Source organism: Desmodus rotundus, chromosome 2 (genome assembly GCF_022682495.2).
Source record: "Desmodus rotundus isolate HL8 chromosome 2, HLdesRot8A.1, whole genome shotgun sequence".
NCBI lineage: Eukaryota > Metazoa > Chordata > Mammalia > Chiroptera > Phyllostomidae > Desmodus > Desmodus rotundus.
In genome coordinates, this window is record NC_071388.1 from 100,079,176 (window position 1) to 100,106,747 (window position 27,572).

At 50.1% G+C, this 27,572-nt stretch overlaps 1 protein-coding gene and 1 non-coding gene across 2 annotated transcripts in view; one reads left to right on the plus strand and one right to left on the minus strand.

Annotated features, from left to right (window-relative positions):
* SEMA5B (semaphorin 5B) overlaps nt 1-27,572 on the minus strand; it is a 110,764-nt gene that overhangs the window by 13,943 nt on the left and 69,249 nt on the right. The window contains exons 2-8 of the mRNA XM_024578075.4: nt 22,407-22,608; nt 17,285-17,384; nt 12,572-12,617; nt 3,538-3,600; nt 3,091-3,189; nt 1,835-2,048; nt 859-1,144 (exon numbers count right to left, since the gene is read on the minus strand). Coding sequence (XP_024433843.1) covers nt 859-1,144; nt 1,835-2,048; nt 3,091-3,189; nt 3,538-3,600; nt 12,572-12,617; nt 17,285-17,384; nt 22,407-22,560 — 962 coding nt within the window. The 5' untranslated portion in view covers nt 22,561-22,608. The remainder of the gene's footprint in view (nt 1-858; nt 1,145-1,834; nt 2,049-3,090; nt 3,190-3,537; nt 3,601-12,571; nt 12,618-17,284; nt 17,385-22,406; nt 22,609-27,572) is intronic.
* Nucleotides 5,760-5,892, plus strand: LOC112320735 (small nucleolar RNA SNORA51). The gene has a single exon (XR_002976446.2). It is a non-coding gene; the product is annotated as a small nucleolar RNA SNORA51 (small nucleolar RNA).

Sequence of the window (27,572 nt, forward strand, 5' to 3'; positions counted from 1 at the left end):
AAGGCCTGGCTGTCAGCGCCTGGCCTGTGTGGGCTGTGCTGCATTCTGTCCCTCTGGCCATTCCTGCTTCCCAGCCTTACTCTCAGCCCTGGGCAGCCCCTTGGACTCTCTTTCCTACAGCTAGCCTGGCCCTCATCCAACACCTGCTATGTGGGGCCCAACGTATGTTATCACCTCTATGGCTCCTGTGTTTCTGATATTCTCACAAAGAACCCTGCGCAGCATCCTGTACAACAAATGCTTTCCTTGGTCTCTGCCACCCATTCAGTATTCTCTATGTGAAAATCACCTGACTGGGTCAGCCTCTATGTGGCATGAGGGGGTGGGAAGAGGGCTCAGGATCTTTGTGGGGGCTGCCCTTTCTTACAGCTGGGAAACTAGGGGCTCTGACTCCCAGCCTGTGCTTGCCGGTGCAGTCAGGATTGCCAGAAGACTCTGCTGGTTAGGGTTACCAGGGCCATGGAATCCTGAGGTTGGAAGGGAGTGGAAAGAACCCCTCTGAACCTCCCCAATAGGCTGCTGCCAGACCCTCCCAGAGCCACACCCTTATTCGAAGCAGCTATGTCACTTTCCTCACCAGCAAGTTCTTCTTCAGGAAGCCGCAGTCCAACTCCTTTTATTCTTCGTATCTGGCCTAGGCCTGCCCTTCACAGCAACCCAGCATAAATGCTGGCGGCTGCAGAGGCAGCACGCCACAAAACCCCAGATGCCCCGGTGCAGAAGACACAACAATCCCCCTTGTACAGAAAGAGAAACAAGACTCAGAGAGGGTCCTCCCTGAGCCCACCAGGCTGCAAGACCAGATCAGAGCATTCCCCCAGCATCACAGGCAAGGGGTGGCAGAGGGCAGGGACTCACACGTTGGTGGTGAAGACCCCGTAGATGAGGTCCTGCTCAGGCAGGTGGAAGGCACTCTGCAGCTCGTTGTAGTAGAAGGGGACCTCGCCTGGGCGGGAGCAGTTGAGCCGGGCCTTCATGAACGTGGTCCACGTGTCCTCCAGCAGGAAGCGGCCCCCCACGTCATTCTTGCACACGCGGGCCACCCGAGAGTACACAGTGCGCCCACAGTCGTGCTCCACTGCGTTCTCTCGCAGGAAGAAGTACGCAAACAGCCCGATATCATAGGCTGCCACGAAGTTTGGCTCTGGGAGCAGAAGAGGAACAAGGGGGCGGTCAGGCCAGCAGAGAGGAAGGGGTCAGAGTGGGGAGTACTCGACTATTTCCATTTTCCCAGATGAGCATCCTGACACCCCTCCGCCAACTCAGTGACCTGGGGGTCTAACTAACCCCGTTCCCACCTCCAGTGCAAAGTGCAGTTATAATAATAGTTAACATGAATTACTGAGCACTCCCTGTGTGCCAGGCACTGTAAGAGGATTTATATGGATCAGCTATTTGGTCCTCTGAACAACCTGTGAGGTCAGTACTGCGATTAGCCCCATGTGACAGATGAGAACACTGTGGCACAGAAAGGTCAATACTTGCTCAAGGCCATGTGTCTAGTTAGTGGAGAAGCAGGGATTCAACTCCAACAGGCAGGAACCTCATACCATCCTCGCCCCATCTCTTCTTCCCCATCACCGTTCCTCCAAATCAATTGCTAACTCTTTCTCTCCCCTCACAGCTTGTCCTCCATCTGTCCTGGGTACTCAGGACATCTGTAATTTTAGCCACAGTCCATCTTCTTGGGCCAACACTTGCCCCACTCTGGGCTTCTTGATGAAGCAACTGTGAGCCCTTGAGAGCTTGGGCAGGATGGAGGATTGGTGGGGGTCAGGCTGGGCTGGTGGGTCAGAACTAGGGGAACCCCACCACTGGGGCTGTGCCTCCTCACCATTGAGCCACTTGGAGTTATACTGGGCAGTGCGAAGGGGCGGCCCACTTCCCAGGCTTCTGTAGATGGCGGGGTCCCGACCTGAGAAGTCGATGACTGTGGCCGCGTAGAGCTCTCCCTGGGAGGAGATGACAGCTGTGGAGTTGTGGCGAGGGTCGTAGGGACATCGGGCCACGCCATTGATCTTCTCCATAGTCCGGCTGAGGTTCCCCACCTGGGAATGACAGGGAGATGGGGGCTCTTTTCCCTGAGATCCAAGTGTTTTTCCATCTCGGAGTTTTGTTTCCTTCTGGGCCCCTGGTCTCTGCAGGACTCTCCCTCCCAGCCTCCTCCTCAGTGCGCACCCAAAGTCCCCGTGCAGGAGCAGCCCTCATGGAAGGGGAGGCTGGCCAGGAGCTCCACCTGCCTCTGGCCCCTGCGTGGTAAGGTAGACTGATCAAGTACAGGAGGCCTAGTTAAGTTTGAGTTGCAATGCACAGTAAATAATTTTTTAGTGTGAGTATTGGGTTGGCCAAAAAGTCTGTTTAGTTTTCTCTGTAAGATAAAAGACACATTTTTCATTCTCACCAATAACGTTATTGATTTGGATATTTTGAGTACGTCGGCTACCTCCCGCTATTGGCTACTAGTGGGTAGAGGCCAGAGGTGCTGCTAAACATCTTCCAATGCGTAAGACAGCCCCACAGCAAAGAATTATTTGACCAAAATGTCAATAGTACCAAGAAACTTCCCAAACCACTTTTGACACATTTGACCAGTCACAGCACCTTCTCCACACACTGCACAAATCTTTTTTTGCGTTTCTACCTTTCTTAAATAATAAATCATAATATGCTGAAAATGTTGCATATTTTCTTCCATCTTTAATATTAAAATGGCTGTACAAAAATTTACCAAGTTTGATAAGTTTTTTAAAAATGCATGCTGATATGACCGCTGTCACAAAAAATCTAACAAAATTGTGTCAAATGAAGTTAAAGACAACTAAGCACTACTAGAGCCATCTTATGGAAAAAACTAAAAAAACCTTTTTGACCAACCCAATATGTCCCAAATCTTGCATGGGACATACTTATGCTAAAATGACATTTGTTGTTTATCGGAAATTAAATCTAACTGGGCATCTTTTCTTGTTTTGGGGTTTGTTTTGTGGTTCTTGTTTGCTAAATTTGGCAACCCCACTGCAAGGCTGTGTGCCTGGGCAGGAGAACCTCCTGCTGTCCCTTTCCACCTGCTGCATCCCGAAGGGTCCGCACCTGTCTGCTGGAGCACACTGGGGAAAAGGCATTCGTCCCACACATGAACACTTTCCGGCCAGTGACGATCAGGACTCGCACGTAGTTCTGACACTCCTCCTGAAGCAAGAAGGGGAAGTAGTAAAGGGACTGGCTCTCCAGGCTCAGTGCTGGGTGTCTTTCCTTCACACCACTTCATCACAAATATTTCAAAGCCCTCCCCTGTGTCCCAGCTGCACCCTGCTCAGTTCAGGTGGCAGCCGTGGACTTCCCTACCTCCTAGGCCGTCTCTCTGCTCACTGCCCATGCAGATGCTCAGGGCTGAGCCTGACCTGCACAGTAGCTCCAGCTCACCCAATCTGGGCCCAGAGCAGGCGGCTCTGTGCCTACAGCGTGCCTGACCATCCCAGAAACCACAAGCCTCCTGCTGGCTCACAGCCAGGACCCCAGACCACCAAGGCCACATACCTCAGTCTTCCCTTTGCTTTGGCAGGAGCGGAGCGTGTCCTCGTTGGAGGCCCACTCGGTGGCCTGTGGGAGGAGCACACAGACATCACACAGCTGTGCTACTCACCGCCTGGGCAGGCAGCTGTCGGGGTCTGGAGGGGACAGGAAGCTGGGAAAGAAAGGGTCAGGGACAGCCTGCAGGGTCAGAGTTCCTCTCACTACATCCATGTGGACCTGGGGAACTGCCAAATCTCCTTACCCAGAGACCTTTAAGGAGTGGACCTCCCCTCAGCCTCATGCCCTCCCTACCTGCCTGGGTCAGGGGAGGCCAGGGAAACAGCTTTCTCATGCTGCATCCCTACACAGCTCTGTCCTGGGCCCTCCCGGTCCTTCCTCCCTGGGTCAGCCAGGGAGCCGGAAGTGGTCAAGGGGGACCTTCAGGACCACCCAGTCCTGAGTGGGAATCAGGAAATGTGCCTCCATGATGCACCAGATGTCCCTCCAATGAGTGGGAGGCAACAAAAGGCTAGATTTTGCAAGATCTACTTAATTGTCCCACTACAACCCTTAGAGACCAAGATCTACTTAATTGTCCCACTACAACCCTGCACAGTGTCTGCTGCTGTTGTTAGGTGAAGAAACTCGGGCTCTGTGTGACCTGCTGGTATGCGGTAGAGCGGGGACTGGAACCCGCATTTCTGATTCAAGGGCTCCGTGTGTGTTTTTCTTTCTCCCACCCTCTCAAGGACCCAGGACGTCCCCTTTCGTAATGGCTCCCCCTCCCCACCCCCTCCAGCTCCTTGTTGTCCGCTTCCTGTCTTGTTTCCCTTGTAGCATCCCTCACACTCTATTGTGGAGTGATGTGCTTGGGGACACATCTTTTGCTCAGAGACCCAGAGGACACTGTTATGTTCCCAAGTGTTCATGGCACTAGGAGAGGGCTGTTCCTGTCCCCCTCCATCTGTTCTGTCCGCTCTCTGCGGTCCCTCCCAGCCTCTGAAAGTGCAGCTGGAGGGAGGCGTGACACCCTTGAGGTCCAGGCAGTGGCAACAGCCCGGGTGTGCGGCTCGTTAGATATTTCTGGGTCACATGTATAAACACGAACTGCCTACCTGCCCTGGGAGAGGGACCCTGAACAAGCAGCTCTCCCATCCAACGCAGGGAAAACAAAACACCTGCTCTCAATTTCTAACAAAGCTCCTTGTAGCTGTGAGGTCGCTGCCTGCAGAGCTCCGCCGGGTGTGAAAGGGAAGGAAGTGTGACGAGGGAGGGCAGGGCTGCTCTTTGCCTTCCAGACTGCGGCAGCCCACGGCCCCAAATGGTTGTTCTGTGGGGCCGAGGGAGAGCTGACTGCTGCAGACCCTGGATTCAGGAGCAGGGTGGCGAGTTTGTCATGCCTCCATCAGACCTGTGCGCAGGCTGGGCTCATCGGGCCATACCAGGCCTGGGGCACAGGCCTCTGCTCCCAGACCCTGGGGAAAAGCAAATGACCCCTGGCCTCTAGCCACATGGCTGTGGCATTCGTTTGGACAGAGACAATGGGGCCATTGTCATACTCAGGGCCCTATCAGCTCTGGACAGAAGGTGGCTGTGGGGGAACTGGGTGGGCAAAGGGCCTCGCTGGGGCCTAGGGTCCCTGAGCACAGGGGCACTTTCAAGGGATCAGCCTTGTTCCCGAGAGGGTGGGAAGCCCATTGGGTGGGGGGAGCAGGTGTATCCACTCAAAAGGAGTTAAAGTGACGCCAAGTTGAACCCCGGGACCAGCACCAGGCTAGGGACTTGACACACCTTCTCTCTGGCCCTCTCCACCACTGGCGGCACACGTGGCCTTCTGCCCATTTTGCGGGTGAGCAAAGTGAAGATCAGAGAAACTGGACAACATGCTCAAGGCCACAAAGCTAGTAAGCGACAAACCCGAGACGCAGACCCAAACAACCGACACCAGAGCTCCTCCTGCAGTCTCTCCCAGGGACCAGATTTCTCAAACTAAAAGCTGGACATATGGCCTGAAAAGAATATGTGTACATTTGTCATGAAAACAGCACAGAATGGGCTTGAGTCTTTTTTTTTATTTTATTTAAACATTTATTTTTGTCAAGGTAATGATGCAGAGTTGAAAATTTTAAAAAACCCAAGTAACCTACTCCTCCCACATGCCAACTCCATCTCCCAAGAACAGTTACTACTTCCAACTATTTCTCTGTGCCTGGGTTTTTAAATTCAATTTCTCAAAAATACATATCGGCCTCCCAGTGCTCACCACAGGCTGTGTTCTTAACACTGACTGTACAGAAAGAGGAGGCAGAGTAAACCCACCCCATTTACACCTCAGCCCAGGCCCTTTGCCTGGTCTGCATTGTGAATGGGGGGACATGGAGTTATAAAAAAATAAAAAATAAAATAAAATAAAAATTAAAGTTAAAAAAATTTTTAAAAAATACATGCCAATCTCAGACTTCATCTTCTGACTTCCTGTTATGGAGGTGAAGATTTTTCCCACTCACCCATCCCCAGTCTTTCCTACCTCAATGCACACATTCACTTCCTCTCTCCCCATCTTCCATTGTAATTATGTAATGTTAATTATTTAATCTTTTAAGAGTTAATATTTTAAATTAAAAATCAACATAAAGTATTTACATTACTATGAATATGTAGAAGTTATTCACTACTACAAACTAACGCCTCAGATCACACCCTCAACTGTAATATGAACCACTAAGCACGGATATATGCTGCCAAACTCTTTTGTTACTTAAATTTTTAATGTAAACTCATTCACAGTGCTCTTATTAGACATTTTAAACTATGTATCAACTTTGTGCATACAAAAAGAAAAATTGAAGCAAAGTTAAATATCCTTAAGCCTTCTTTGAATTCATAGTTAATCTTCTGAATCACTTCTCTACGCAGCTGTCAGGGCTCACTTGCACTGTTGTTTGTTTGCTTGTTTCGGCGCATCGTTCTCTGAACCCCCAGGGTGTCAGCCACAGCATTTCTGAAGAGTACTTCACTCTGTTCTCCAGAATCTCCTTCCAAGCTATTGCAAGTTTGGATGCTGGCACTTTCTAAATCTTACCAGAAGGTGTCCACAGGCCTTCTGACAAACCAGGACTCCTGTTCCCTCCTCATATAATCCTAAAATGGTTTGTGGACTTAAGTGTCGGTTGGTGTTATGGAATCAGAACACAGGAATAATGACCAAGTTCAAGCGCAGGCAGTGACAGCTCCATGGGACTGCAGACTGGCCGACAGTGACTGTACGTACTATGCCTTCAACCGGAAGACGTGGTCTGATCTCAGACTCTTTAAAAATGTAAAAACGTGTGCACCTGAGAATCAATGAAATTGGCCTAGTCTGATGAGGTGTCCTTTCTTTTTTAAAAAATTAGGTTGATTGGGGTGACATTGGTCAATAAGATTATATAGGTTTCAGGGGTACAGTTCTGTAACACATCATTTGTATATTGCACTGAGTGTTCACCACCCCGAGTCAAATGTCCTTCCTTCACCTTTTATCCCCCCTCTACCCTCTTCTCCCTCCCTGCACCCCTTTCCCTCTGGTAATCACCATACTCTTGTCTGTGCCTATGACTTTGTTTTTTGCTTAATCCCTCCACCTTTTTCATTCACCCCCCAATCTCCCTCCCCTCTGACAGCTGTCAGTCTGTTCTCTGTATCTATGAGTCTTTTTCTATTGTTTGTTAGTTTATTCTGTTCACTAGATTCCACATACAAGTGAAATCGTATGGTACTTGTCTTTCTCTGACTGGCTTATTTCACTTAACGTAATGTTCTCCAAGTTCACCTGTGCTGTTGCAAAAGGTCAGATTTCCTCCTTTTTTAAGGCCAAGTAACTATTTCATCCACTCAACTACTGATGGACACTTGGGCTACTTCCATATCTTGGTGATTGTAAATAACACTGCAATGAACATAGGGGTGCTTATATTCTTTCCAATTAGCGTTTTAGATTTCTTCAGATATATTCCCAGAAGTGGAATTGCTGGGTCAAAAGGTCGTTCCATTTTTAATTTTTTGAGGGAGGTTCCCTTTCTTTTCATGACCAACTTTTCATTTTTCCTGAATTGAATAATTGTCTTGATTTTTGCTTGTTTTACAATTCAAATTATTAATTTTCCCCAAATGCTCAACAGGCGTTACAAATCCCTCTTGATATGGTTTGCTAACTGCACCAACAAATGGTGCAGATAATCTATGAGTTCCCATCCTCTCTTCCTGCCCCAGGAGGGACTGAAGGCTTCCTGTTGCCTGTTAACCTGGACTTACTTTCTCTCCTTTCCTGTCCACTGAATCCCATGTTTCCGTCTTTCCTGATTTACATGCTTATTTTGCTAGAACGCATCTCCAGTATCTTCCTAAGCAAAGGAATATAGTACATCAATTGTTAAAAAGTCTTGCATGTCTAATTCAGTCTATGTTCATATGTGATTGGTAGTTTTGTTATAGAACTTTAGGCTGAAAATAATTTTTCACTCAGAATTGTAAAGGCATTTATTCCCCACTGGCTTCTGGATTCCAGGGCTCTGTCAGAGGTCTGCTGTAACTCTTACTCCCCGTCTTTGGTAGTGACCATTTTCTTTAGGCTCTAGAAGCTTTCAGCATCTTCTCTTCAATAGCCGAGCCTGAATTTCACACTGACTTGCCTCAGCGCATGTCTCTTTTGGGGACTCAGAGAGCTCTTTCAGTGTGTAGATCCATCCTCTGTTTTGGAAAATTTTCTTGTTATTCTGTACATAATTTCTTCCTCACTTTTTTCTCCACTCTCTTTTTTTGAAACTCATTAATCCAGCCCACTGTCAGCCCTTGTGCACTGACCATCTCGTTTTCTGTTATTTCTCACCTGTTTTTCATTTCTTTTGTTGTTGTTGTTGTTGTTGTTGTTATAATTTCTGGGAGATTTTCTTCAACTTTACCGCCTAAATTCAAATATTATTTCCACAAACACCTTATAAATTTCCATATTTTTAATTTATTGTTTTACAAACAAAATATATTTTTATATCTTGGCAGTGACTCTTTTTCTAATTAATTTTTTTAATGTTTCTTTTATTTCTTGCATTGGTCCTACTTTTTACAGCTTTCTTCATCTGTTTGTTTGTTTGCTTTTGACCTTTCTGTTTCGCTTTACAGACTTTCCTCAAATGTCTGGTGGTTTGGGGCTATTTGTTTGTATTTAAAAATAAATCAGTTCCAGCCAAGATGGAGGCGTAGGTAGATACACTTTGCCTCCTTGCACAACCAAAAGAAGGACAACAAGAAATTTAAAAACAAAAAACAACCAGAACTGCCAGAAAATTGAACTGTATGGAAGTCTGACAACCAAGGAGTTAAAGAAGAGACATTCATCCAGACTTGTAGGAGGGGCATAGATGGGCAGCCAGGGCGGAGAGGACAGGAAGGTGGTGGCTGGAGGACCGGGCCAGTCAGCAGCTGGTGAACTGGGCAGTCCCACATTTATATGCAGATAAACTGGGAGGAACAACTGGGGAGAGAGACAGACAGTGCCACCCAGGGTTCCAGTGCAGGGAAATAAAGCCTCAAAACCTCTGACCGTAAAAATCTGTGGGGGTCGTGGCAGTGAGAGAAGCTTCCATATAGATTTTTCTTTAAGGGATGTTAATTGTTTAAACCATCAATAAAGCACTGAGTTTTAAATTTGGTTAAATCGTACCCTGGGGCCACAGGGGAGGATCAGTGGGCTGTAATGGACTTACTTTACAGCCATCCTACTCTTAGGCAGTGTGGAGAGTAAAGAAAGCCGGGCAGGGTTGGGGCCAGGGCTCTGCCGCCTCAGGACGACAAAGCCATCAGCTCATTTTTAGCACTGTTTGCTGTGAGCCACTTGTGATAGCAGATGTTGAGGACTGACAGTTTATAAGCAGGGACAGGAAGTCTCAGATAGGACAATGAAAGGGTGCGTGCCGGTCAGGCTTTTACGATCAAAATTCAGGACTTTCTGCCAGGCCTGAGGACCAGAGGTTGAAGTCTACTGCAAGCCCATTCGAGGGAATCCTCGACAGCCACCGCCCCCCCGACTTCCCTCTTTTTCTCTCTGCCCAGCCCCCATGGTTGGCACAGGGACATGCAATGTCTTTTTCTCTCTCCTTTGTTTCAACACAAAGAAATAGTCTGAACTCTGGACGCCAGGCCCCAAACAGACAAGATGAAAACATGGTAAAACCAGTTCCCAGTGTGCTAGTGGCTGGTTTGCAGTCCTTCAGAGAACTCCGTGAAGCTGAGCCCCTGGCCCAAGCTCGAGTTAGGGGGCTCATCTAAGATATCTTCCCATGGCTGAGGTCTGCATGGAATTGGAGGAACCAAATGCCAGGCCTTGTCATCAAGCCAGAGAGTCCTAACATCTGGTTAGGTAGAGACCCAGAAATGAGGGCCAGCTGTCAAGGACACCTGGGGGCGCCAATCCAGTTGGGAAGCATCCACAGAAAAGGCCTTCTTGACATCCTAGAGCAGTGGCTCCCAAATTTGGCTGCACAGGGAATCACCAGGGAGATTTTAAGAATCCCAGGGCCTGGCTGGACCCCAGACCGATTAAGTCAGAATATCTGAGGGTGGCACTCAGGTATCAGTGTTTTTAAAGCTCCTTGGTGATCCCAGTGGGCAGCCTGGGAGAAACGCTCTGCCCAGAGTCATGCCAGCTCTGTTCCCACCCTGACTTGTGCAGGCCAGAGGCCTGGATGGCACCACTGTGGGCCAAGCCTTCCTAAGCCCTTCAGGGCTGCCAGCTTCCCTGACCCCAGGGGTCACTTTCCTGCTGAAGATAATGGGCCTGGTGCTCCCTAGTGCTGTCTGGCGCTGGCCCTTACATGATTCTGCCACCTGAAGACCACTTCCTCTCTCTTCTCTCCATCCCCACTCTGCTGCCTGAGTGCAACTCTCCATAGGTCTCACCTGGACCATTGCAGCTGTCTCCTAAGTGGCTCCTCCACTAATGGATTTTCTGTAGCTGGGCCAGGCAATCAAAATACCAAATCTCTTCATGGTACTTCTCTGCTTAACACACTTCAAGGAGCCCCCAATGCCTTAAAAGGAAAATATGAACCTCTCTGCTCAGCAATGAAGACCCTCTGCAATGCAGCCTCTCCCTCCCCCTGGGCCTCAGCTCCCACCCTTATGCCATTCACACCCTGTGATCCCGCCACACCGGGCCCTCAGTGCTTCCCGCTATTTCCCATGTCTGTGTCTCCTCCGCAGCTGCCTGGCACGCCCCCACCCTTCAAGCTCCAGCTCAAGGGCAGCTCTCTGGGAAGCCTTTGCAGACCCTGCGGGGCTCCTTGTGCCTCTGGGCCACTCCCCGCCCTCCTCCCCCCCACACACACACGGAGCCCTCCCTGCAGTCTTCCCAAAGCATTCATTTTGCACACCTGTCTCTCTTCCCTCTTTAGCCACTTTACTATTCCCAGAAGAACTTCCTTTGTGGATCATGGGAACCTAACAAAAAGCCACTGCCTGAGCTCAGGGCAGCGCCCCCTTGGATCCACTTCCTCCCACCCACTGTGAATCACCTCTGCACCAGCTTCCCCCAGACCCTGACCTGCTGGGTTTGACATCTTGACTTTACTTTCTGTGGACACCAAGAGAAAACTAGGCTCTGGCTGGGCTGCTTGTGACTGAGCTAGCAGTCTGCGGGACGCTGCCTCTGGGGCCCTCGTCTGCCTTGCTCCAGCCCAGGCTCTGGGATCCCACCCAGGAAAGGGGATCAGTTATGGTCTCTCACATGCTTGTTCCTTGAGGCAAGGGATGAAGCCTGACTCACCTTTGGATCTTAAGTGCCTAGTTTCCTGCCCAGGACTGGACCTGAGCTTTAGCAGGTATTCAGTCAAGTTTATGGGGGTGGTTAGATGGATGGGTAGGTGAGTTGGCAGGTCAGGGTATGGACAGAAGGGTAGACAGATCAATAAATGGATGGATGGCATTTCCTCTCAAATTGTTCTAGTGTCTTCTCATGGGCACACCTTTCCTGCTCCCTTAAACCTCCCCTCTGGAAGCCAGCTGCAATGGCCCCGGGGTGCAGACCCAGGTGAAGCTAGAGGAAAGCAGACCAGAATGTCACACCGGCTCACCAAGGACAACTCACCTTCCCCAACTGGCCTTGCTGTTGCGCCCAACAGCCCAGCATCTGACTAACTCTCTTACCGCTTTCTAGTTAGTTATATGTATCCCTCATCATCTTTTCTGGTGAGACCTACGGGCGGGAGACTCTGCTTGTCTTACTGCCTCTCTGCCCCCAGCTTGGTTCAGATACACAGTAGGTGCTCAATAAATGCTAGATAGCTGGGAGAGCAGCAAGCCTCCCAGACACAGGACTGGGGTTGCCCCCTCACTGAAGAAGAGATGGCCTTCCTTGCTCTAGAATGTTCAGCCTCTGCAGAGATGGTGCGGCATCTGTTTCTCAATCCGAGATAAACATTCTGGATCAAGAAGTCCCGTTAAAGTGCTGCCCAGAGCACTTAGGGAATTATGCTTGGGGAGTCCTTCTTGGCAGCAGATAGTAAATAAATTACAGCTTAGTGAAAGTGCTGAGTGAGAAGGGGATCACTCAGGCCAGTCTAAAAAGGGAACCAGGGACAGACACCCTGTCCCTTGAGACCCAAACTCAGAGACCCTCCTGTGGATTTAGGCGCTGGACTTAGAATGACCAGTTTTCCAGTTTTCCCAGTATTGTCCTGGTTTTAGCACTGGAGGTCCTGCATCCTGAGGCTCCGCAGTCCCAGGCAAGCAGGGCGTTGGTCACCCTAGCTCTGGAGCTCTTTTCCTCCCCTCCTGGGCAGCTCCTTTGCACAACACAGGACGGGCATCCTGTGTGTCTCCGTGTTTATGTGGCCTCACCCTCACACCCATGTATCTTCCCAGCAGTGACCTCGATAGCAAGTGAGAGTCCGTGGCCAGTGAAAAGAGCCTGAGGCTCCTCTTTCCAACCTCAGGGGTTAAATTTCAAGCCTTGCTCCTTGTGTTGCCCCAGCCAAGCTCCCCAACACCAGGGAAATTACAGGGAAGAGAAGGGAAGCAAATGTACCTGAAGGAGGGAGACATTGGCAAGGCTGAGTCTGAAGAGGTAGTTCCTGTGAAAACAGAAATGGAAATTGTAAGTCCAGCTGGTTTTGCAGACAGGTCCCCAGCAAGCAGCTGGCTCCTGCCTCCCAGGGTGCTAGGACTGGGTGCCAATTGCAGAGGGTCTTCGGTAAGCTGACCTCCAAGGAGAGCTTTGCCTCATTTAGCTCATTAAATCTCCACAGCAGCCCTAGGAGCAGAGAGAAAAAACTCTCACTTCACAGATGAAGAAACAGGTTGGAAATGGCCCAAGGAGGAGTTAAAACCCAGAGATCATAAGTGGAGGAGTTAAAACTCAGACTTGTCTACTCCTAAAGCCCAGGCTTCTGGCCATCCTGGCAGGTCCAGGGAGGAATGTCACCACTTTCCCAACCATGGGGCCTGTTTCCATCAAACTTGAAGCCTCCTGGAGCTCTTAAAGGGACCTAGACCGGCCATCTTCCTTCTTCCCTCACCCACCTCCCTGACTCACTCCCCTTCTCAAACAGGCCGGCCATCTTTCCTGGCTCCATGCCATGGGCCCCTGGAATCCTGTCTGCTTCCTCGGTTCTGCAGTCAGTGACTCTGGATCTAACTTTTCCACAGCCACCTCCCTGGACCACCCTGTCCCTTCTTGCCCAAATTGTCCCCTCTGCTTCTTCATGATTCCTTTACCCCATAGTCTAGCCAGCACAAGGATACCAGACTCAAATTCCTCAAACACCATTTTCATCATATTAGCCTGCTGTTCAAGCCCTGGCCAGGTAGCTTAGCTGGTTAGAGCATCATCCTGATATGCCAAGGTTGTGGGTTCAGTCCTGGTCAGGGCATGTACAAGAATCAACCAATGAATGCAGAAATAAGTGGAACAACAAATCAATGTTTCTCTCTCTCTCACATCGGTATTTTAAAAAAACTTAAGGAAACTTATGTCCACACAACAACCTGCACTTTATTCATAATTGCCAAAACTTAGAAGCAGCCAAGATGTCCTTAGTAGGTGAATCGATAAATAATCTGTGGTCCATCCAGACAGTGGAATACTATTGAGTGCTAAAAAGAAATGAGCAATGCAGCCATAAAGAGGCATAGAAGGACCTCAAATGCATGTTACTAAGTGAAAGAATTCCATCTGAAAAGGCTACATACTGTATGATTCCAACTATACAACATTCTGGAACAGGCAGAACTACGGAGGCAGTGAGAGGACCCGCGGTCGCCAAGGGTTGGAGGCGGGGAGGGAGTGGACGACCCGGCAGCAGCACTGCTGTGTGTGGCACCACAGTCACGGGTACGTGTCATTATACGTCAGTCCAAATACATAGGGCGTATCCCACCAAGAGTGAACCGTGACATAATCCACACACTTTGCGACATAATGATGTATTGATGCAGGTTCGTCCATTGTAACAAATGCGTCACTCCAATGGGAGAGATTTCACATGTGGGGCAGGGGGTATATGGGAATTCTCTCTGCCTTCCTATTAATTTAGCTGTGAACCAAAACTACTCTAAAAAATTAGTCTTAATTTAAAGCAAACCTTTAAACAGTAACGATGTTGATATGCTACTACTACTGTTAGTTACCCATCGAACACTCACAGTGTCAGGCACTGCGGGAATGCTTTGCCTGGACTCTGGAACCACAAGGCACTTGCGCAAGGAAGCGAGGGGAGCAGAACCACTGGGTGAGCAGAGTGCCTCATGGAAGGCATCGCGGCTCACCCAGTAGAGCCTGCAGCAGAGACGGGGAGAATTCCAGGGGAGCCAGTTGCTAGGGGCCTTCTGTGCACCTCAGTGTCTGCGTCTGTGAACTGGATATGCCTGTGTTTCCTCTTTCACAGTGCGGTGGAGAGAGGGCAACGTACGATGCATGTTAAAATGCTTTATTAATATCAAGCAGATGTAAAATTTTGGTTTTCCCAAAGAGTTTTCTTTCCTTCTTACATCTTCCTTTGGTTATTCCTCTTTTCATTCCTGGGGCTTTTAGAAATAATTGCTTTAGAAAGTTCTGGCCTACCTCAGCTAAGCTGAGAAGAGAAATGAGGGGAAAGGTTGTGGTGTGAGCCAGAATGAGGAGGGGACCTGCCAAATGAGTCCAGGGCCCTGAAGGAGACACCTCCAGCTGGAGACTCCTCTTCTCCAGCTCTGGCTCCTGGCCCAGGCCCCACTCAGCTTCTCCGCTGACCTGGCAGGCCTCACCAGGTGACCTTGGCTCCAGGCTTCTGCTGTCCCTCCTTAGTCCCCTGCCCGGAAGAGCTTCCCCACCCCCACCCTACTGGCCTGGGGACTTAGGGCTCTGCCCCAGCTGTCTACTCAGGTAACACAGGCATCTGGTCACAGCTTTAAAGAATTAAGGGAAACACTGCATCACTTTTTTCCCCCCATTTTTATCCCATCAAAAATCATTCATAGCAACATTACAGTCTGCTCTTCTGGGAGGTGAGAACAGAGAGAAAACTCTGTAGCCTGACCCACCCTAAGTCCCTTATGAAACAAGGCAGGGGTGTAAATGAACAAAAAATGTCCATCGCCTGAAATCCTGAGGCCCAGGGGGTCAGAAAGAAGGAGGAAATCTGACAGGCAGAGGCGGAGGAAGAAAAGCGACCTAGAGAAAGGGGGAGAATGAAGAAGCCAAGGACCCGCTTCATTTGCTCCAAGAGGTAGAAGAGGCCAAGTCCAGGGATATTCCCCTGTTTCCTGAGAGCAGCTCAAGGACCCAGGCAAAGGATGGCGTCCACCGTGCGGGGAAGCCCTGGATCGGGTCGGGAAAAGCCAGTGTGACTGCAGGCAGGGACCTAGTCTTCTGAGCACCAGTTTCCTGGCCTGCGCAATGGGGCCACTCACAGAACACAGGTCCTGGGATTATTGTGAAGATTGGATGATTTACTGCATGCCTGATTGACTACATGTTCTAGATGCTTCACTGCATATATGGCACATAAAATGATGCTTGGCACAAGACGAGCCCAGTAGGAATGGCAGCTTTTAAAATGCTTCCACCAGGTTCAGAGCCAGACATCAGGATTTTTAAAGTACATACGCAAAATGGCTGGAGTCTGAACAAGGTGGGAGGGCCTTAGTAATGTCGGCTCTGTGATCGTGATGCCGTCCTATCGTTGGGCAAGATGTTACTATTAAGGGAAACTAAGTGGAAGATATACGGGTTGGATTTCTTACAAATGCGTGTAAATCTACAATAATCTTAAAATACAAAATAAATCAATTATTCTCTTAGCAGGGAAATTATATTCAGATGCTGGCAGACCAGCACAGGCACAGATCACCTCTGGGAGGACACGCGAGCTCACCGTGGGCGAGGCGGGGCTCCGAGGAGGGGCCCTGCTTTTCATGGTCCACTATTGCACTTTGTGCGTTCTGAATGTTACACCAGAACACATGCCACTGATGCGATATAATTAGTTAATTTAAAAATAAAAACTAAAAATAAAATGCTTTTAGCCCAGCGTCGCCACAGCCCTGTGAGGTTGGCAGCACAGAGACTGCAAGCCAGACCTGAGGCTCGACGGTGATGATCACCCTGGTCCTGGTCCAGAGCTCTGTCCTTGACTAGCCTCCTCGTCATGTGACAATAAGGGGGTGGGGACACTCAGGAAAGCCCAGAGGCCAAGGGTGGCCTAGCGTGCCTGGAGGTGCCCAACCTAGTGGTCACTGCCGCTCCCTGCCCAGATCAGCAGTGCCAGGACCTCCAGGTGGAGAGCAGCGGAAAAGCGCCACCGCAGTAGCAGGCGGTGACACGGACTGGCAGACCAAGCTCTAGCCCTGGGTTGGGAGACCTGGGGTGTAGTCCCCATAACCGTCAACATCTGGCTAGGTTATCTTGAGAAGGTCACCATCCCCTCTTCAGCCTGTCTCTGCCTCTTCATGTTTAAATCAAAGGCAGTTGGGTTAGAGCAGCGCTTTTCAAACCTGAGTGTGCTTCAGACTCACCTGGAGGGGCCGCTGAAATGCAGGTTGCCAGGCCCACCCCCAGAGTTTCTGACTCGTCAGGTCTGGGGTGGAGCCCAAGGACTTGCATGTCTAACAAGCTCCTGGGTGTTGCCCGTGTGGCTGGTCCACTCTTTGAGATCCACTGGAATCGACCACCTCCAAGCTCCTGTCCCTATCAGAGCTGATGGTCTGTGATTTTGTGAGGATTATTTCCTCCTACACCATTCCAAAAGTCTCCACAAGTCCTCCCTAGAGTGTATTATCCTTTGGATACTGGACCTGGGCAGTGGGACTAAAGGAGGTCAGGTAACAGGGAAGCAAGGTCCTGCATAAAAGAAGCACAAGGCCTGTGTCCTAGTGTCTCAAGTGCAGGTGGCACGCTGGCCAGCAGGGGGCTCCTAGGCACCTTCTCTGCCCAGAGCTCCCAGGGAGGATGCCAGCTAGGCTGGTTCTAGCAGCATGGCAGGGACAGGGCGCAGGAGGTGGCCTGCAGGCAGGCATTCCTGCTCTCAACAACTGCCAGCCACCGAGGTACGTGGATTGCTGAGATCTGGAGGTCTAGAGCCCAACCCCAGACGCTTCCTTCTGTGGGAGACAGACGTTCTGGCACAGAGAGGGAGGGTGTGGCAGAGAGCATCAGGGGCCCAGGACATGGAAATGCCCACAGTAGGCTCTTCCCAAATAATATTTCCTCCACCCACTTCTGAGCACGCGCACTCCCAGCCCCAACCCTCCTGCCCTTCATTACCTGGCTCCTACGATGAGCTGGTTCCGGGAGGGATCCAGAGCAAGTTGGGAGAAATCTCGGACTCCAGGGTAGGTGAAGTTAGAGACCCAGGGCTTCAGGTCTGGGGACGGGAGAGCAAACATTCTGTCACCTTTGGACCAGGGACTCCCAGCTGCACAAGCATTGTGCAGGAGAACGGAAGGGCTGTGGTCAGGGTGGAGTCAGGGTGCTGTGAGGCGCCAGGAGACCTGTGAGCAGCCAGCTGGGGGGTGGGCACTGGGGGTGTTGTCACTGTTCCTGCTGTGTTCCCTAGCTCAGAAAAGGGCTCCACCTGCCCCTCAGCTGCACAAAGGGAGACCCGTAATCACTCTTGACTCTCTCAGTCCCTCACCAGCTGCATCAAACCCACTAGCAAATCCTGACTGTTGCAGACACAACTGTCTGTCTCTGAAATCCATCTATCTTGCCCTCTGCACCCCACCCCCAATCCAAGCCACCAGCATCTCTTGCCTGAACTGGTGCCAGCAGCCTCCTAACTGGCCTGGCTTCCACGCCTGCCCTTCCAGTCCATTATGTACAAGGCAACAGAGTGATCTTTCTAAAATGTAAATCTGGTTGCATCACTCTCCAACTCAGACACCTTTAAAGCTCCCAGTTCCGCCCTGGCCTGGGGGCTCAGTTGGTTGGAGTGTCGTCCCATACACCCAAAAAAGGGTGTGGGTTTGATCCCCGATCAGGGCACATATCTAGGTTGAGGGTTTGATCCCCAGTTGGGATGCACACGGGAGGCAACCGATCAATGTTTCTCTCTCGTATCAGTGTTTCTCTCTGTCTCAAATCAATAAACATATCCTCGTGTGAGAGATAAAACAAAACACAACCAAAAAAGCTCCCATTTGCCCAGAGAAAAAGTTCCAACTCCTGTGCAGGCCTTCGAGTTCTGGCCCCACTGTCCTCCCAAGTCAGATGCCTGGCACACTCAGTATTTAGTAGCCCAAGGAAAGAGCAATCCCTCGCCTTTACATCCCCCGTAGACTCTCCACCCCAGGCTCACGAAACTAGAACACCATGCACTTCTCCAGATCTGTTACATAAGAGCTAACATGCTTTTGCATTTCTCTTCTCCCTCAGTGGAACAGTTCCTGCTCAACCCCACCTCCACCTCCTCCAAGAAACCTTCCCTGATTCCCCAGGCCAGGGTGAGGGGCTCCCATAGACCTCTTATTTACTGCCATCACTGCCCCCATCTCTCTAAGTGTCCATCCTAGGAGTTTGTCCTGGGGGAAGATCTTGCTTCTTGGATCTCCAGGTGCCTCACAGCACCTGGCAGTGTTTGAGTGAAGGTATGAATAATCCTCAACTCCCTTCCGTACTGGAAGAATCAGGTTATCAGAGAAGGCTCCACAGATGGTGGGTGGTCAGTGTTCACCCCTGCCTCCAAGGAAAGGTCTTCCCAGCCAAAGCCAAAATCTCTCATGGGCATTGACTGGGCAGAGAGGAGATGGTGCAGCCCTCTGGATGGATGGGCAGTGGTGTGGGGTACACCTGGGGAAGGGTGCTCAGCTGACTCTTTCCCTTCCATGAAGACCAGCTTCTCCTGCCTTGGTGCACGGCCCCTTAATGGCTCCCCCTCACCCCTGCCTCATGGGTGGGAGGGAACTGACCAGTAAAGAGGCAGAGGAACATTCAGTCTGATGGGGTAAGGCGGGGAGGGGATGTGAGGCCCTGTGCTTCCTCCCCACGGTGCATTAGCAACTGGCTCATAGGAGGCCCAAAGGAGCGTGTATGTGTGTGTGATCCAGGGGAAATAAATCATCGCTCATTATCCCTCCACTACAGACTAAAAGCAGCCCTTCATTTCTGCACGACAGGCAAACACTTAATCGCTCACTGGAGAACTGAAGGTTTTGCGAGTTGGATGTTTTTCAGAAAATTGTAATATGCAAAATTAGAAAAAGAAGAAGAAGAAGAAATAAATTCAGCAACAAAGTGAAGCTAACCCCTTGGGTTTGCCTCTGCCCCCAGTGGGTGACTATGGGTTGGCAACAACTGTCAGGTAGTTGCAATGACATTTGTGCAACATCAGTACAAGGAGTAAATCTGGAGTCGGGTGTGCTGGGTTTTTAGCTGACTTCAGGGCCACTCTCAGAAGAGACTAAGGGTCCTCTTCCTCTGGAAGCTTTCCTGGATTATTACCTCTCCAACCAATCTTATTTTGTTCTATGTGCTCTCTACCCTTTCTGTTCCATTCACACTGTATGCTATTGTCACTCTGAGTGTGCTCATGTGTGTTTTCTCTGGGGGGAGGCGTGTGGAGGGCTTGCCTGTCTCCATCAGACCGGGTGCTTCCCAACGGTAGCCACTGGGTCACACTTTAATTCTCTCTTCCCTCTCGACAGAGGTATTCTGGATATGGGCAGCCAAAGAGGGGAAGAGGTGGCATGACTGGTCTGCAGGAAGCCAGGAGAAACTCCTTCCGGGGACTTCTCAGCTCAGTCTTTGCTCAGGCGGGTCCTTGGGTAGGAGGGAAGAGGGAGAGGAGCAGGGCAGGAGCCTGGCTGACAATGGGGAGGAGGTGGGTCAGGGGAGTGGAGGGTGGAGGCTTCTTCTAGCTTCTGTCCATTTCTCCTAACGCAGAAGAGACCAACATGGGCAAAGGGGAAAGGGAGAGAAGGGAGAGATGTGCAGCCCAGTGATCCTGGGGGAACCTTCTTGGGAAGGCAGCCAGCTTCCTCTGATTAAACAGCCAAGGGGACCAGAGGGAAGGCTGTCTTTAAAACACCAAGCACGTTCTTGAGCACCGTGTGCACCGAAGGCTTTGGACAATGTCTTTAAGGGAAAAATGACATTCTCCATGACACGCCTGTGATCTTAATTATGTATAGTCAATTCAATTACCCACTTTGTGGATTAACCACTGCTGGTGTTAACTCCATATTGGCTGCTCCCTGCTGCCTGGAAAGGCCATGCTGTGGCAAAAGGACTAACGCTCAGGCCAAAGAAAGACACAGGTGGGTCCCCTTAAAAGAAACCCAGAGCAGAAAATTGAACCTTACAACCCAGGGAAATGTCAGATTCTGCAGCTGGCGGCTCCTCTAGGGCATTTGGGGTTATTCACAGATCAGTCAGATGTCAGGGGAGCAGGAAACTCAAAACTGCAGGGCTGGAAACCTGCAGGTCGGTCAGAAATAAAGTGTAACGTAAGAGGGGATCCTGGAAGCTGGGGGGTCGGCGCTGCGCTGGATTATGGCAACTTCTCTAGAACACAGTGTCACTCGGAAGACAGTCAATCGCCCAGCGTGGACTGAGTCCCTAGCGTGCACTCAGGCACGCAAAAGGATGTGGGGAGTCTACAGGACTGAGTGGTCCTGGTCCGGGACCAACTGCCCTGGGGAGCCAAGGGAGCGACATTTAAGAAACAATACGATTCTTGAGTGCTCAAAAGAAAAAAAAACCCTCAAAAATTCTTGTTCGCCTCTGAGGCCCCATAGGGTCCAGCTCTGTGCCTGGCACCAAGCAAGACCCAATAAAAGTTTAGTGAATGGATTGGAAAACCCAAAGCTGTCAGAAGGGGGAAGGAGGTGAGTCGGTTTAGGCCAGGAGGGCTGGGGAGGAAAGCCACCCTCCAGGACACACAGTCTAAGATGACAGGCCATCTCCTCTTGCCCAGAATAAGGGAATTCCTTAGTGATGCTCTGTCTACCGCCTATGTCAACCTGAGCCTCATTCCTTCATTCTGAAAGGGGTGCAGGGTCCTCAAGTCATTTACACGTGAAGATCAAAAGTGGTGTCAAGGAAGCCAGGCACCCACATCTCCCACATCTCTGCTGTCCCCATCTCCCCCACCCAGTTTGCTCCAAAACGGACCAGCCTGGCAGGAGGCAGGGCTCCCCTGCTCTCATTCCATTGTCCTGCTCCCAGAATCAGCCCGGCCAGTAGTGCCCGGCTCGAAACCCCTGAGAGGAAATGTTTCATTAGGAGCTGCCACAGGAGCCCCCGGTGTGAGGACAGCCCTCAGCCCTCAGAATCTGGCTCCTCCTGTCCCCCCACTTGGTCCTTCCCCTCAGTGACAGCCACCAGCAGCACTTCGGGAGCCATCAGAAGTCTGAGGGAGTGCGCACTTGCTTGTTCAGTAGGCTTAAAGACACTGCTAATTTCCTGTAATCCACTTAAGCCTTCAAAGACTGGATCCCAGCTCAAACAAGACAGCACAGAGAAAACAGCTGGAACCCCCGCACCCCAAAACCACCCAGCACTGGAGACAGCAGCAGCCGCAGCTGGGAATCCCACACTTCTAAACGCCCCCAGATTCCCACCTCACAGCCCCAACTCCTGTTCATACGGGCCCCTGTCCCCCAAATCCCATGCCAGCCTCAGACTCACGGATTTACTTTCCCAGTAGAGTTTCCATCTTGTTGGTCTTGAATGGCTGTGAACGTGGGGTCTGAGTCAGGAAGCTCTGACAAGCTCTCCAACACTCTGCACCACAATCCCCCATTTGTAAAAGGAGGTGATAGCCTTGCCCTGCCTCCCTGCCAGGGTCACTGTGAAGGGGAAATAGGCTGGAGAACCTGGTGACCCCTGGGACTATGTCAGCGTGAGCTGCCACGAGGCGATGGGTCCGAAGAGCCAATGTGAGGATAACACGAGCAGGCCCGCGGCTCGCAGCACATGGGCAAGCTTCCAGGACGCTCCAGTCCTGGCGTTTTGCTTTGTTTTTAGAGTCTCATCAAACGTGTACACGAATTTTAGAAATTCTTATTGAGAACTAATGTCCAGCAGTTCACAGATCTCTGTTTGGGAAACAATTTAACTGGACACTGGCATGCCCTCCCTTGACAGATGGAAGGAGTTAATAGTCATCAGGACCCCTTTCCCTGGGGGCTCCCAGGACCCCAAGGACGGGCATGCCTGCAGCAGTCTTAGAGCAGGAGGAATCTTCACAGGTATCACTAGTGAAGTCCTCTTCATTCTCCCCCCCCAGGGAAACCAAGACATGGAGCTCATGCTTCCAGAAGAGCTAGAGCTGAGTTGACCAACCAACCCTCAGCCAGCCTGCCCAGAGTGTCCACATTGCTTCTCTAGTGAAGAAATCCCAGAGAAAGGCCCCTCCTCCCAGGTAAACAGGAGGGAAGGGTCTCACCTGCAAAGGCCACGGTGGGGTGTTCCCTTAGGGCACACAGCTGCTGCTCGCTGCTGGGCTCACTGGTGACATCCTGGGAGCTGGAGAGGTGGAACAGCAGCAGTGTGAGGCTGGGCAGCAACAGAGTGGCAGGCAGGGGTCCCAGGAGCACCATGGTGGGCCCTCTGGGGTCCCAGCCCCCAGAGGCAGGCGGGGGGAAGACCTGCAATGCAAGCAATGAATCTCACCGTGGGCTCCCTCGGCAATGCCCACTGCTCCCAAGTTCCTCGTGGTTGTCGGTGGCCCCAGGTTTGGCTTTTGTTTGTTTAAATAATCTATATTTTATTTGTGTTAGAGTTTATTCTGCCACAGTAATGCAAAGTTATAGATCATATTTTGAAAGCTAATTTTCCTTGGAATCGTATTCTACGCAAAACTGGCAAGTTATAGAGCTTTTTCTACTATGATCCCAAATGGCTTAAAATTCTTTGTAATGATAAAGGTGGTGTCTTAGGGATTTTAATAAATAGAGCTAGGACGAATGAATACCCAGTTGTAAGAAGATAAATTTGGATCTATAACTCACACCTTACACTAGGAAAAATTCCAACTGGATACAAGATTAAATGCCAAGAATAAAACCAACAAAATACTAGAAGAAAGCGTAGGCAGTAATCTTTATAACCTTGGGGTGGAGAACTGTGACTCAAATTCCAGAAGCTATTAAAGAAAAGATTGACAGATTTAACTACATGAAAATCACAAACTTCTGCAGCATCCCCCCAAAGAAAACAACATCGAGCAAAATTGAAAGGCAAATAACAAAATAAAATTTGTGCCCTGGCTTGTGTGGCTCAGTGGTTGAGTGTCGGCCTTCAAACCAGAGGGTCACTGGTCCGATTCCCAGTCAGGGCACATGCTTGGGTTTCGGGCCAGGTCCCCAGTAGGGGATGCATGAGAGGCAACCACACATTAATGTTTCTCTCCCTTTCTCCCTCCCTTCCCCCCTCTCTAAAAATAAATAAATAAAACCTTTAAAAAATATTTGCAATTCATATCACAGACAAGAGGCTAATATTTGTACTATGTAAATAGCTCCTGGGAATCAAGAAGAAAACATATCAACAATCCAGTAGAAAAGGAATATAATTGCAAACCAGGCTTAAAAATATAAATGATACTTATTCTCACTCATAATAAGAACAATGCAAATTAAAACTCAGACTGAGATACTTCTGCTCACCTGTCAGCTTAGCAAAAGTCCAAGTTAGACAACACACTGCGGGAAAGGAGGCACCCCGTACACTGCTGGCGGGTGTGCGAAGTGGTACAACCATACACCCATGGAGGGGAATCGGATGATGTCTGGCAAAATGACAGAGGCGTTTCCCCTTTGACCTAATTTCTGGGAGTCCAGACGAGTGCCAGTCAAGGTGTGGTCCATGGACCTGTGCCGATCCACAAAGTGTGGTGACTTTCTGGCACGTGAATGCAGTGATTCGAGAGTGCTTAAAACCTTTACAGTAATCTGACAGAGCAATTTTTGTGTCTATTGGATCTAATAACAAAATATTTGGGCTTATATTTTGCAGTTGTTTTTTTCAATTAACTTCTCTAGGGATTCACTTTTATTAAATTTTACATAATCATCCACTTGCGACAGACTGTAAATTGAAAAGTAAAACCTGTTCCTTCATCACAGATAATTGAAAAACAAAACAGACTACAGAGGTAGCTGCCCATGCGCCAAGTCCCTGGGTGCACAAGAGTATTCCTGTGGCAACCTTTGAAATAGGAGAAGATAGGAAACAACCAAATATCTAGCAACCAGAGACTGCTTGAATGAGCTGTGGTATATCTTTGTAATGGAGTACTGTGAAACTCTAGAAAAAAAAATCAGGATTTTTCACTAGATTTTGATATGGAGAAATCTCCAGGGATAGTAAGTGAAAAAAGCAAGATGTACAGTAGTATAATAGCATGCTGCCTTTTGTGTAAAAAAGAGGGTAGACATAAGAATATATATTGATATTTATTTATCTTATCATTAACACACACTGGAAAAAAAAACCTAACTAAAAAAAATAAAATTACCTATAATATAAAAGTAGCAAAATGGTGATCCAGGCTTCTCAATATATACCTTTTTATATTATCTTCATTTTTGAATAATGAATATGTTTAATATTACCTAGTCCACAAACCTTTTTAAAAGCTTTTTAAAAAGCTAGTTTTGGTTCCCTAAGACTTCTAACAGTCGCAGGTGGCCTGACCACACCCTCTGATCCGCTCCGACTCTCTTCCAGAGGCCCGCCACGGGTCTCCAAGCTCTGTCCACCTGACATCCCTCACAGGTCTCTGAGTGACCTCCTCTGTGAAATGAAAGGCAGAACTAGCTCTGGGAGTTTCCCTGGGCGTGGGGTGGGGGAACCAATCAGAATCACCTTCCCTGGGGGTGCAGGCCTGGAGCTACCAGGTGAGTGAGCCCAAAGGTGATGCTGCCAGCCTCCCCAGGGCTACAGGCCCCAGGTTCCATTCCTCTCTAAGACCCTTTGCTGCTAACCCCTCCTCTCCCTTCCCTTCCTACTGCTACTACCTCACCCCAAGTCTGGATAATCACAATAGGATAGCTTTCTTCCAGGCCTAAGTTTTCCCACATGTGTGTGAAATGCAGTAACACCTACCCTGGCATTGCTGTAAGGCTTCATGGAAATACTCCCCTGACCACACACTGTGTGTGCCCAGCAGAGCCCCCTTCTCCCTTACTCTACCCATCCTGCACCCACAGGGCAATCGTTCCTAGAGCACTTCCTTGACTCCTTCATCCTAGAGTCTGCCCATTCCTCTCAGCAGAGACCCTCTGGAAGGGGGTTTGGCCCGAACTTACTCCCTGGAGTGATTTTTCACACTGTCACTCACTGAGTTATTCCTCAGTGCTAAACTGGGTCCTTCCTGCTGCCTGGGGTTGGCACTGCTGACCTGGGCCAACTCTCTGGAGCAAGTCAATCTGGGTTCAAATCCCAGCTCTTCTCCTTACAAGCTGTGTCTCTGGGAAAAATACTTAACTTCTCCCTGACTTAATTTCCCCAAATTGAAAGTGAGAATAGCAAAGTCAACTCCCTCAATAGATGCAAGTGCTAAAGGAATTACTATCTTTTAAAGGCCTGGAACATAGCCTGGCAGACAGTGGGCATCCATTAGTGAGAACTATTCTGATGCCCTGGGGAGGAGAGGTGGGGTGGGGGGATTTCCTTTTGCCCTTTGACACGTGTGCTGGATGCCTTCCCTCTGTCTCTCCACTCTCTTTCCTCCTTCCAGCTTGTGCCTGAGCTGCATCCAGGGATCCCTTCCTTCTGTTTGGCCAATGGTGGGAGAAGGGCACTGGCAAAAGATGGGAGGAGACAGGGTGGAGGCAGCAGAGTGAGCTCCTGTCCAAGCCTTTCTGCCTCCAGGTTTCAGCACTCAATTCCTCCTCCCCTCCTCCCTCATGCCATGGATACCACCCCCTTCTTACCGCCCCGGGTAACCACCGCGAGCACTCCCTGTGGTTCCTAAATCCCTTCCCTTTGTGTGTAGTTTCTGTATTAAACTGCCCTCCATTTCCCAGTTTGTGCCATCTGTTTTCTTGGGTTATGACATCTAATTGTGATACTCTTTTTATAACTTCGCTGGGCTTTTCCTTTCTCTGCTGCTCAGGACATCTAAGGCATTAGGACAACTGCCCTCCCCTCATTATTCCCTACCATCCTCCTGTCCCTTTGCTCCCTTCCCAGGCCCCCCTGCCTCCCCACCCCAGGTCTGACTACCACCCTCACAGACCCCAGGCCTCCTGCTCCATGTGGACAGATCCTGAGCTCTGGGGCCTGAAGAGCACATCCGGGGCTTCTCCCCTTCTCCGGACCCAGGCCTTCAAGTTCCTAGTTTCCACAGAAGAAGTTCTACTCACTTATGGTTTGTATGTAAATACATCTTCCAATTTCTTAAATTGATAATTGCTAGATTAATATTTCCCCCACATGGGCTCCAGCCCAGTGTGTCTGCGGTTTGAGGAGAAGGGAACAGGCGTGTGAATAGGGAGAAAAGCCCTGAGGGCGGGACCTGGGTGCCTGGTCTCCTCCACTCAGGTGAAGGAGGAGAAAGAGGAAGAGAAAGCCAGAGCAGCAGATGGACGTGCACACCGCCCGCAGCCCGGACAGTTCCCCAGAGATAGCCACTCTGGGCACTCGCCAATCAGGGAGAAGACAGGATCGGCCTGTTTTCAGATGAGCACTCCAAGTCTTAGGAGTGAGAAGGTAGACCAAGGGACTGACTTAGGAATCCTACAGGAGCTCACACACAGGCCTGTTTTGCCACCACCTTCAAGGACCTCCTTTGCCCTTGGCAAGGAAGCCAGTAGACCCAGAGAAGGGTGCAAAGGAGGGACAGAAGGATCTGGGCAGCAAGGAATGGGGCTGGAGCATGGGGTGCTGATGGTCAGGGCGGGGCTCATGAGGCAGGACTTCTGCTCTACAAGTGCTACACTGCACAACAGAGAAGAGTGGTCAACCCCCACATTGCCCAGAGTGTTACAGGGTCTGACCTTTTGAGCAGACTTCTAGATACTTGGTGAGGTGGGGAGTGACTCCCTAATTCCCAAGAATTCCCCCCATCTTTGAAAAGTATCTCCCCTCCATCCACAAGTCAAAGGGGTAGATGCCCCCCGCCCGCCGCTGCCCTCATGTATACACCTGTCCCCACCCCATCCTAGCTGCTTGCACCAAGGGGAGTCATGTGGTTAAAACAGACCAATCAGGGGCTCTCCCTTGGCAATTTGGTTGTATAACATCTCCCCCCACCAGGGTCAAGTCAGTCTTTCTGAAGGAACCTGGAATGTGTAATGTGGGCCAGGTGGGGTGACATTCTTCTACCTGTCACATGGGCTGAGGAGAGGGGCACAGAAAATCTGGACAGAGGCCAGTGATGAGAGAAAGTGAGTAGAAACTCCCAGGGATGCTGGCACTCTTCCAGTTCCCAGTTCTACCCTTTCCTGAGATCTGAGTGCATTCTACTTCCACAACCCAGCCCCGGATCCTTATAATAAAATTTCCTGGTTTTGTTAAGTCAGCCACAGTTGTGTCAGACCGGGAGCCACCTACGCAGGATTGCCTCCTTGAGTCCACTCCTGTCTCTCTCCTTCCTGAAGGAGCC